General features: G+C 35.9%; 1 protein-coding gene and 1 long non-coding RNA gene across 2 annotated transcripts in view; one reads left to right on the top strand and one right to left on the bottom strand.

Moving 5' to 3' along the window:
• LOC149086739 (uncharacterized) overlaps positions 1-3,777 on the top strand; it is an 82,354-nt gene extending 78,577 nt beyond the window's left edge. Inside the window, exon 6 of the long non-coding RNA XR_016192518.1 lies at positions 3,575-3,777. This is a non-coding gene — a long non-coding RNA (uncharacterized LOC149086739). The remainder of the gene's footprint in view (positions 1-3,574) is intronic.
• A 453-nt stretch (positions 3,778-4,230) lies between these two features.
• The window catches only part of LOC149086738 (uncharacterized), a 67,397-nt gene continuing 59,404 nt past the window's right edge, over positions 4,231-12,223 (bottom strand). Inside the window, exon 2 of the mRNA XM_089231092.1 lies at positions 4,231-6,723. Coding sequence (XP_089087218.1) covers positions 4,718-6,723 — 2,006 coding nt within the window. The 3' untranslated portion in view covers positions 4,231-4,717. The remainder of the gene's footprint in view (positions 6,724-12,223) is intronic.

Below are 12,223 nucleotides of genomic sequence, written 5' to 3'. Positions count from 1 at the left end.
TCGGCTCTCGTTTTGGAGATATTGATATGTTTAATTGTTAAAAAGTTCTTTATGGACAACAATCAACAAAAGTTCGGTATGGATTATCACTGGACAACAATGGAACTGTGGTTGAGAAGAAAACATAATTCCGGACGTTTTTGACCTGCTGAGCATGCATATCATAATGGAAAAAGTTTTGTTGGTAATAATTTTGGAGATATTTACCCTGTTTAGGCGTTGAAAGAGCTTTACGAACGTTATTGTATGGTGAAAATGTGGTAAGGACCATATAGTAGAACACGCATCTTCAACCCGTTGCTCGCGAGCACCAGGCACCCAGAGTGCTTGACGCTTGTGTCCGATTTGGTGCTCGCGAGCACTTGATCAACGTTATAATTAAGCACCTTGTACAAATTGCATTCAAGGATTGAAATGATCCTCATTTCATGCCATTCGTATGTCAAACGTGCCGTAAGTGTGCGTTATATAAACTATTCCAAAATGATGATAGGTACCTCCTTTTGATGATAGGTACAGACAGCGCTCGCGACTGGAAAAAGGTTGAAGATCTCTGATATAGAACAACGTTACACATTAAACGTTTTACATTTACATTTAGAAGAACACGCACAGGGTAACCTCGATGTAACATCAACCTCGATGCCGGCTGATTACTGTTGGGCAATTGTTAGAGATGCTTCTTATGTCCAGTACAAGTGCAATACGACGCGACGCAATGCAAAACAATATACGTGTCAGAAGCCGTTAAATGACCTATTGCGCTGTAATACATTTGCGTTTTTATGTACAGTGTTTGCGTTGTGTTTTTATGTATATTAATGTTGTGCCTCTAGACAAGGGGTTTTTACGTTTGTTCTGCAAAATAACGCTATAATCTCAGCTTGAGGGACCGAGCGGGGGGGGGGTTTAGAACCCCAAACCCCTCCCCTTTGCGTACGCCAATGAGACAGGGTGCCCCGTAAGTCCTAATGCGACCTTTATCTCCTCATGGTTTTAATTTAAAAAATTCTGAAAATGTGTTAAGGAATCACTCTGTGATAGTTTCGAGAGTGAAAATACAGTTGCCATAAAATAAAAAAATCTAAATTTTATTACGCCTTCCCCCTTGTCTTCTAACTTTCAATTAGAAAGCTGTTGCCCTGTCTCACGAGAAACGACAGATAGGGCAACGACTGATTTAAAAAAACATCAATCAAATTTCCGGATACACCCATACTTCGTAATTGCTTCGATTCATCTTTGAGATGTGAAGCGGGGTGTGTCCAGTTCTTCAATGTTCAATGTCTCAAAGAAAAAAATGACAAAGAAAAAAAATTATATGTTTATGTATATTTTATGTTTCTTAGCACTGAGATATTGGAATTGAAAAATTGGAGAAAAATCTGGAAAGAGCAGCATGAACTAACAGACAACTTTATTTTCTCTCATTTATGCTGTTCTTTCCCAACTTTCCTCAGATTTTTAAATTCGATTATCTCAGCGAATATTGCTCGTAAAAACATGAATTTTTTTTTTGTTCAGAAGAGACAGGACAGCAACATTTTAATTGAAAGTTAGAAGACATGGGGGAATAGCATAAAAATTCAGATTTCTTTGATGTTGTGAAACACACTGTATTTTCACTCTCGGAACTGGAACAGAGTGATTCCTCAAAATATTTTGAGTATTTTTTAAATTGGAAGCACACATCTACGACGAACGGTTGATGAGATAAAGGCCGCGTTAAGGCTAATAGGATGGCCTGCATATTGGTGAAGTTTCTATATATTTCTGGTGGTTTTTTTTAAAATATTTATTTTGTTTTCTATATGTATTCGGGTTTTTTTTTTCCAGTGTATTGTGTTATTATATGTGTATTAAATGTGCGATTTAAGAGAAAGTCGTTGCCAATCCAGCTTTTTTATGGGGTTCAGCACACCGAATTATACAAGAAGTGGCAATTTTTTGTTTCGGATGCAGGAACTTTGTCAAAATTTGTTCAGTATTATATGTTTGAAAACATCACAATAGATAAATATTACAATTTTTCGTGTGGGGTATGGATTATATACCACTGCATATATATTATGTACAACTTCTTTTTGAGAGATTAGAATATAAATTAATATCTTAAATAGTTTTGTTAATATTCCATTTTAAAAATAAATATTTTTCTAAAGATTTATAGATGCGAGTACAAAAAACAGTTTCAAAGGGAAATAATGTAATAATATTTCTCACATGAATATCAAGTAACGTCCAGATTACTGGAACGCCTCCTGTGATTTTAATATTTTCTGCAAACCTTTTAATATTAACATATATAAATAATTATGCAGAAACAGCATAAAAGAAATGATAAACAGCCATATTCTTGAACAATTCACTTTTTTTTTAATATTTCAATGATGACTAAACAGGACGATATGACACACAAAAAAACCTCTTTGTAAACATATTTTTATCCTCGTTATCAAATACAATATTTTTCTCGACCGTCTTTTCAACGGCCATTTCTTTTCTTTGAAAAGAAAAAGAAAAGAAATGAGAGAAAGGAGAAATTTTTAAAAAAAAGAAGGGGGAAGGAACAATCTTTTTTTTCTCTCTACAATGTCTTTTGGATTTTTGTTTTTATACAATTCAAATACCTGTACAAATACATCAGTTATTGTACTATATACAATTTTTTTTTAGTTAATAACAGAATGCGTTTCCACCGATTTGTTGCTCTTGTCTCATTGCACTTAACGTAAATCATAAGTTTATTGCTTTGTTTGAATACTTTTTTTTTTCGTATGGAAATTTCTTCCCGGTGAAATAATAAATTGCTATTTCGATTCGTATGAAAATATTGAAAAGAAGCGAATGTTTATAAATGATAATATAAGTTTAAGGAACTAATAACTAACTAAATAATTAAACTGAAAATTTTAGTAACAGCAATTCTCGGGGTTTATGGGGTTTTAAAATTTAAATATTTAATTTATACAGACATTTTTTACAATATATTGATTAGACTTTTCAAAAATAGTGGTATGTTCTACAATTATTTTTTCTTATCTGCTATGAATTTGTATTTAAATTTCCTTTGCTATTGTTTTGTTTTGTTTTTCTTTTATTTAAATTAGTTATATTAAATTAAAAATATATATATTATGTATCATTTTTTCTTTTACATAAATTTGAATAATACACGTTTTAATTTTACTTCAAGAAAATTGTTAATATAATTATATTTTTAGTTCATTTAGGTATTACATCATGTCTAAATGAACACAGCACGACTTTTATACTCGAATAATACTTTTGCAACTATTTATCAAAATTACAAAGATTGCCATCATGCAGATGATAATGTCAACATTCCGCAAGTGATATTATCGTCATAACTGCAGCAAGGAATAAAACGAATTAATTATGAGAAATTGTGGTTTCTATGTATGTAGTCTTGGAATGAATGTATTAAGTTCCTCAAAAACAAAAACCTAATGATTATTTAAATTTATACAAACACTTATGAATATATTAACATTAATGCGTCGCATATTCTTATCAGATGATGTCTCTTAAATGAATTTTTTTTCTTCACTAGGTATCAAGGAAAAGATAAACGTTTCTATTGATCATTTTCCGACAGCTGAGCTTTCTCTTTTGTTTGCTACGGACAGTGATATACAAAAATGATAATGAATTTTATAACAGCTTGCTGTTTCATGTTTTGTATGGTTCAATCGAGTATGAAAGAAAAACTATTTGAATATATTTTACAAATAAAAAACTGGTTCAGTGTTACAACTTGGATTTACTATTTTTTCTGCCTTGCATTTTGTTTGTTTTGTTTGGAATAGAATTTTAAAAAAAATTCCTTAGATTTCAAAAAATATAATTTTTCTAATAACTTTATACTGATAATTCCTTTATTAATTTTATAATAATATTCACACATTAGATTGATACAACATATTCATTTGATTGATATAACACAATTTTCATATAAGATTTGGAAAATATAATTCATCAGATTTGGAAAATATGATAAAATTGATGCATTAGATATGAAAAAAATAGTTCATTTATTAATGCTATGATGATAATCCGGTAAATAATAATTAATTAAATTTGGGAAAGATACTTTCTTTATTAATGCAGTAGTGATAATTCGTTTCATAAAAGATTAATGCCTAATTAGCATCATGGTAACTCATTTTATATGAAAAAATAATTTATTAGATTTGGAAATGATAATTCATGAAATTTGAGAACGGTAATTATTTTATTAATGTCATAACAATAATTATATAATTGATGCATTTTTCATTATTTAATTATATTTCGAAAATTTAATCAAGATTGAATTAGATATGTAATGTTATAACACTATATTATAAAATTAGATATAAGAAAGAGATAATCCATTTTATTAGGCTTTTGGAATTTATACGAAAATATTTTTCTTTGTTCTACTGATAATATTACGTACAATATCGATGTCACATAGGAATTGAAAAATGTGTTTCAAGACTGGAGACAAGAGCAACGTTAGAGCGTACGCAAAAGGATGGAAGATTAATTTTAAGACCCTCGGAGGACCCTATCGTGCCCCTTTTTCGAAAGGCAAGTTTTCTTCCCCCCCCCCCAATTTATATATATATTTATATTATTTTATATGTACAATATATACTCAATTAAATCACTGTCTTGTGTGATTCCTGTAACAATGTCTGGAGATTGTCTATCAGCTCATCTGGTAATAGTCCGCGTTGCAGAATTCGTTGGCGATATTTAAGAAGTTAAAGTCGTTAGTATTGCAATTATTCGAGAACCCGTCGGTGTCGCCGAAACATCCGTAATCGAAAGAACTGTTCGACTGTTGCCCGTTGTTGTACCTCTCGGTGCTGTCGTAGTCGGCGACGGAACCGTTGTGTGGAACACTCTGCATTTCGTAGTAACCGGAGTCCTGAGACAGGCTCTGCTTCGAGGTCTGGCTCGCGCAGTAGTTGTCGACGTCCTCGGCGGTGACGCTGTTCATGTCGTAGTACATGTTTCCGGCGTCGTTCTGCTGGGTCATCACCATGCCGTTGTTACCCGCCGGATAAGCGTCGTTCCTGTAACCCTGGTAGCAGTAGCCGTTGTTACTGCTAGGAACTGTTTGCTGGTTGTTGTTGGTGGTGGTAGTGGTGGCGGTCATACCACCGGCCAGGTAATGTTCGTTTCCCATGGGCATGTCCTGGTAATTGTAGGCGTTGTTATTATGATTGTAATTATATACAGAATGATCTTGTTGATCGGTGGTGTAACCGTAGTTGGTTTGCTGGTTTTGGACAACAGGTTTCTGGTAACAGGCGCTGTTACTCTGCATGAGCTGCTGCTGCTGCTGCTGAGTCTGATTCATGTGGACTGGTAGTGATTGCTGCGTCTGGACCGGGTGTTGTTGCTGCTGCTGCTGTACCGAGTACATATTGTGATGTTGTTGAGGCTGTTGGTGTTGAGATGGCTGATGACATCCGTTGGTCATGTTTTGTGTTGGCGCACTCTGTGGTAAGTTCGCGTAATAACCATCACTACTGACGTTCGCTAATTTGTATGGCGTTTGTTGGACCGGTATGTCGAATGAGGGAACCTCCATTGCAGTCCTGTTGTGCACGCGTTGCGTTTGATTGGTGGGTTGAGGAGGCGGCGTCCCGTAGCAATAAGTCGGTCCCGCCTGAGGTGAAGATGATGTCTGTCCGGTTGGCGTGTAAGCACTGATGCCTGGATCAGGAGGATACGGATTCGAATACATTCTGGACTTCTGGTAGGATGGCGTAGCTGCTGGTTGCATGACTGGACAAGGCGGCTGCGCAGCGGCTGGTGTGGAATATGAATTTGGGCTGACTGATATGAGAGATGTGGACGTCACTGGTGAGAGTGTCGGATTCTTTGCAGATTGCCGTATGTCTATATTGCACATTGACTGTAGCTGGGCTGTCGAAGGCATCTGCCTAGTGTAGTTGGGCACGTTTCTGCTGCTATTCGTGATGGGCGAAACTATATCACATACTTGTTGGCTTGTTGTTTGATTGGTTGTCGGGGGACACGAAAGCTTAGAATGTTCCTGTGCCGTTGACGAAGCTAGCACGGCAGCAGCGACTTCGTGAACGCTCATCGGTGTGGGCTGCCTTTCGCTTTGAGTATGCACGGGCGACAAACCAGAACTGATTGATGGCGTCACCACAGAAGATATGAGTCCGGCAACGGTGGTCGTGCTGCTTTTCATCACAGAATGTTGTTGCTGCTGCTCCGCGTCTTGCACGACCGAGTCGGGTTTAGCAGGAGAAGGCGTCCTCACGCAACAAGAATCGCCGGCATCACTGTCCAGGCTCGTCGCGTCCTTATTATTGCTCGCGGCTGTCGAGTCTCTGGTGTCTGGTGTACGGGATGATGCCATCCCATGATCACTGTCCAGGTCGGGCTCGTTGCTGTCGCATCCGGTGGCGCCGTCGCTGCCACTGTCCATAGCCCTGTCGCCACCGTCTTTGTCTTCACCGTTCTTCGTCAATAGTGTTTGTCGTTTGTGTTTCATCCTCCGATTTTGGAACCATACCTTGACCTGCCGTTCCGTTAGGTCAAGTGATGCGGCGATTTCGATTCTTCTTGGTCGGCAAAGGTACTTGTTGAAGTGGAACTCCTTTTCTAGTTCCAGTAGCTGAGTATTGGTGTAAGCAGTTCGCAGTCGGCGAGGCATCCCATTATCTGTAGTCTCTAAAATAAAGAGAGAAAAACGCATCATATTAGTATACACAGCGGTTTCTTTTTCTTTTTCAACAAGAAATTAGAAAATGATTTTATTAATAAAGCTACCCATCAATCTTTCTTTAAAATTAATGTTTAGTCACAAAAGAATTTATCGGACTAAAGGGAAATTTTTTGATCACACGTCCTATATTATTTTACGCAGCTCCTGCCCAAATGTATGCCCGCTATCCTAACATTATTGCTCGTGAACGTTTCCAAAACATAACACTCCGAAGTTTTACTATGAACCCCCCCCCCCCCCCTCACTAGCAATAGGCATATACGCAGAGATATTAAGATTGAAACAATCATGGATTGTGGTAAAAGGCTCTCCAGAAACTGCTCTGTGAGTCTTTTCTCAACTCTGACTATGCTCATCTTCATGAAATCTCCAATTATAATAGATACCCTTAGACTTAAAAAGCCTAAAATTTTCTCGAGATGTCTAGACCCAATGTTCCGGGTCTTGGACATGCACTTGTATTATATGACTAATTCTCTCCCTTCTGGTACTGTCGGAATTGATGCACTTGCATATACCATCGTAAATACTTTATGACCTACACATATTTTATTCCCTATTTACCTCAAGTAAAAAATTATTAATCATTGAGACAGACGAATTTTTCTCAGCCCATATATAAAAAAACATATATTTTCTGAATTTTATGCCGAGGTGAACTCTGAAAGAAAAGTTCCGGCGCAGAAAAAACGACTTTTCTATCCGAATTAACCTCGGCATAAAATCTGGAAAATATCTGTTTCCTTAATTATTTTCATCATTATTTACATATTTCCATTATCATATTCATTAGTCACATGACTATTAACATGTTGCATCTTAGGCACTTTATGCACCATATGGTGACTTAATCATCATTTATTCACATTGCATTATAGTCTTACATATAATTAGTTATCATCAATTATCATCAATATATCTTATCTATGGAGGTGGCAGAGACTACCCGGGGTAAAGATGCACTTCCACAGCCACATTTCTAAATTTTTCGCCAATTTTGAGATTGTGAGATGACTTTTAAATGTTCATCTCTTACATCAACCATCGCTTCAATAGAGTACTGCATTTAATGTATGAGCTGCTATATTCTCATCTACTGCATCCCGATATATGAGTGAAGGTTCAAAGTTCAAGGGAAGTTTTTCTCATATTACTAGACATTACATGTTGTGGGAGAGTTTGAGAAGTTATGATCCAGCAAATCATATACTGTAAAGAAATATTTCATTAAGGTCGACACACTGTTTGAGGACATCACTGCACATTTATTGGATGTTTTCTCGTGACTATTTGACTCACACTCTCTTGGTCCTCGTTTTCTGATGAATGAAAGTATTAATAATACTCAAAAAACAACTGTATGAGGTATGTTGTCATTCTCCGTTGGCTTTATTATTTATTTATTAGCTCATATGTTTTTTATGAAAAATCTCCATTTTGAATTAATATTAGATGGGACTCGATAAGTCCAAAAAACTTTGTCGACCAAAAATACGTGGGAAGAGGGCGCCAAAAAATAGTCCTACCACGGTAGAGATTTTTTCTCGAGCTGATTGAAAGCTTTGCAGTGAATTTTGCTATTAAATAAGTTCGCATAAACACCCGTATGCTTAAAAAAAAACAAAAAAACGTGAGCTTAGACAAAAGAACAGTAGAGTGAATTGATGTTCCACATTCATTGCCTTTCGATAAAGATGAGTAATTTTCTTTCTCCGCCACAATTTGATGAAAGCGTTGAAAGTAAGAGACCGTTTAAAAATTGTTCATGAGAAGAAGGAAAAAAAAAGAACAACACGTAAGTATATAAACAAGAGTTACACGAAATATGAAGAGTTATAATAATAAGAAGAGCCGTTTTCTTAGACTGGAAAAGGCAGTGGCGTAGGTAGCAGTAGCAGCAGGCTTACGTGTGGAAGAGGAGTTGGAGAGTGAGTAGTGAGTGAGGTTTCCCGTTGTGCGGCCATTAGATTGAAAGTGATGGATGAAGTCTGCTATACGGAACGTCAGCAACTAAGAAGAAGCGTGTCAAGCTACCGAAACAAGCTGTAAGTGACCTGACAGCGAATGACAGAAATTAGAAGCATGGACAGGAACGCGTCGAAGCAGCCCTTTGCGATTGACGTGAAAGAGAGCGATGTACTACGTATGTATATGTATATACACACACACATATAATGTTGGAACTCTCGCTCTCTCCCTTATGAAAATATTACGAAGGAGGGAATTGTGAGAGAGCGCAAATATCATGCATAATGAGCTGCGCCGCACGAAAAAACTTCATCATCCGCACGTGTCGCGTTGTAATATTATGTAACACCCCCGTCATTTCTCATTTCCTTCAGGCTCCGAAAGTGTAACATGGTTTAAAGAAACGTAATCCGTGGAAAATATTCATCCGCGAACGCGTTTAATAATCTTCGTCCTCATTTCCCTTTTGATTGTTTTATCAACGATCCTTTAAAGAGAGAAATCAATTTAATATTGAGACAAATTATCGGAGCAAATTATACGTTTCTCACAGACAGTTATAGAACTCATTTAGTTAATTTGATTCCGGCTCATAGCTTCCGAATAGTTGGAAACTGTAAATTTTGCTCAAAATAAATTTTTTATGTTAATCCCCTCACCAGAGGAATAAATTATGTGATAGAAGAAAAAATATTAGGATGACTCAAAAGTTGTGAACAAAATCTTTCAGTTATTTTAAGGTATTTGTTTTTTTACGTGATCAAAAAATGGAAGGAATCACACTGGAGTTTGTCTTGCCTATCTCGGTTGATAATCTTTGAGTGTTAATTACCAGATTTGTGTCTCTATGACCATGATAAAGTCCATAGAATTCACTGTTTTGGCCGTTCTAAACTTGGCTGTCAAGTTCCTAACCCAAGCACAAAGTGAAAAATTGTGAGCCATATGAAGTTTCAGCGTTATGATTAATTTCACGTTCAACTTTTTCCATTAGTGGAAGCCACTGCGATATGGTCCGGTTCAATTTTAGTAACTTTGTATGTTTATTTTGAAACTCTAAATATCTCACAGAACTCGCAGAATAAATCTTCTGGATATCTACCACATAATTCACCTTCCAAGTGGTTAGATGTGTATATAAAATATGTATAAAAAAAACATAAATATAACAGATGACTAGAATTGCAAAGTTTCATCAATATTTTTAGATGTCAGCAAAGTTTTTGATACTTTAAATCACAGTATCCTTCCAACCAAAGTTGAATATGGGAGAATTCATGATTTATCATCTAAATTTTTCAAATATTTATCAAACGGACAGATAAGAGTTCAAAGTGCAAAGTAAACCCTGTTTTGAGTTAAGAACTAAGACTAATTACATCTGGTTTACCTCAAGGTTCGGTACTTGGACCGCAATTATTCTTAACTTACATTAATGACCTCTGTAACTTTTCTTTATAGTATATTTTAGATAAATGTCTGGTTCGAAAATAATGAATTAAAATTTAATGTGAACAAAAAACTAAATTTATACTATTTTGTTCTGGTACTTTCAATGTATTTCATATTGTATGTACGCAATTGTCAAATAGAGAAGGCACTTTTTAAGTATTTAGGGATTTTCAAAAGTTTCTTGAAAGAAACTTTGAGAGTGTGGAATTAAATCGCAACATCGGTAAATTGTTTTAAATCAGGAAAAAATGTTCCCAATCAATTTTACAACCACTTTAGCTTGCGTTAGTAGAATCTGGATTAAATTATGGTATTATTTGTTGAGATGGGGATAATATGTTCAAATATCTTACCACACGTTTCGGCACACAGAAATCGAATGAAGTTTGAATAAAATTAGATTCAAACTTCATTTCCGCTCTCTATTTTTTGAGACAATTAAATATACTTCCTCTACAAAATTTGTACGTGTATAAATATTTAAAAATGTTTTAGAAAAAAGTAATTACCTCAACAAACAACTGCATAAGTAATGGACGTCATACTTCACAGATACCAGAACCAAATAAAACTCGTTTTAGGATTTCTTTTTTTGTATATTTACCCACCTTATAAAAATATTCAATTAACTATCACAATTTATAATTGCAGAATCTTCGTGTAAATTTGAAATCGTGTTTATTATGCACAAATTTGGGGTATTTGTTTGATATTGCGATGTAATTCTTATAATTCATTTGATATTATTACAATATGCTCCTTGCATTCGTCGCCAAATACTAATTTTTGTTAAATTGTTGATTCTATTCCTGTTGCCCCCCTCCCCACCTCATGTTTTTTAAATATATATATGTTATTACCAAATCCCGAAATTTGCAAATTCGCGGCGAGGCCGGACACTTCACGAATTGGTCGATTTCGTTAAATATTAACTCGGCTAATGTACGAAATTCGGACATTGGCCGGCCAGTTCTAAAAGTTAACGGGGATCCCTGGATAAAGTCCGATAACAAAAGACATGAATCGGGATCATTATCAAGTCGTGATATTTTTCGTGATAATTATGTTCACGTTAGTTAGGGCAGCCCATCAAACTGCAGTCACGATGAGGTAATCAATGTTTTCCCTCCAAAATTTGACAGAAAAACTATGCGTTTAGTCCATAATTATTTTTATAGTTTTTCGCCGAATTTTACTTTTTTTTTCCTCTCTTCACATGGAGCTAATCGAATATAGCTGCTATATATAAATATATATCAAACGTTGGCGATTTAAAAACAATTATTTAATTCCTACTGGGCCGTCTTGCATTAATACATCGACCTTTAGCCAGGGATCACCGGCCACTTTGCGAAATAGTCACCAAAGTCCGAATCATTTCTGCAATTTGGACTTTGGCCTAATTTCTTGGCCGATTCGCGAAGTGGCGCACTTCGGGCGCACTTTTGACAGTAACATAGACATAGATTTTTCTTTTCTTCTTTTTTGTTTTCCCCCTCTCTATTATTTATACTTGAATATATATAAGATGATTGCATTTTTCAAGGCTCAGAAGCACCATTAATTAAATGATTAAATAAAATTATATATCTTAGGGGCCGTTCAAGTATTGCGTCATCATCGATGGGGGGGGGGGGTTTCCGATTTGCTGACTTTTGATGACAAGGGGGGAAGGGGGGGGGTTTGGAAAATGCTTACGTCATCAACCACCCTTTATGAAAATATGAGTTGGATTCAGAGGGGCAGAGCTGATGACGAAATTTTGCTGACAAGGGGGGAGGGGGGTCAGCGTTTTGTTGACATTTGCTGACAAGGAGGGGGAAGGGGGTCAAAAATGGCTAAAAATTTGCTTACGTAATACTTGAATGGCCCTTACCGTAAAAGACAAAAAAAATTCTAATCAACAAGTCAAATGAACCTCGTCGAGAATACTGTAAAGTAAAACATTCATGCTCAATCCATGGCCAGCGTGCCAAATGTGGCCCTCGGAATCATTTAATGTGACCTGTGACCATATGCATAATT

The sequence above is a fragment of the Pholcus phalangioides genome, unplaced genomic scaffold (assembly GCF_987345545.1).
Source record: "Pholcus phalangioides strain wild (caught in Gottingen) unplaced genomic scaffold, Ppha-v1.0 ptg000004l_1, whole genome shotgun sequence".
NCBI classification, from domain to species: Eukaryota; Metazoa; Arthropoda; class Arachnida; order Araneae; family Pholcidae; genus Pholcus; species Pholcus phalangioides.
This window is presented reverse-complemented; position numbering and strand designations above follow the sequence as displayed.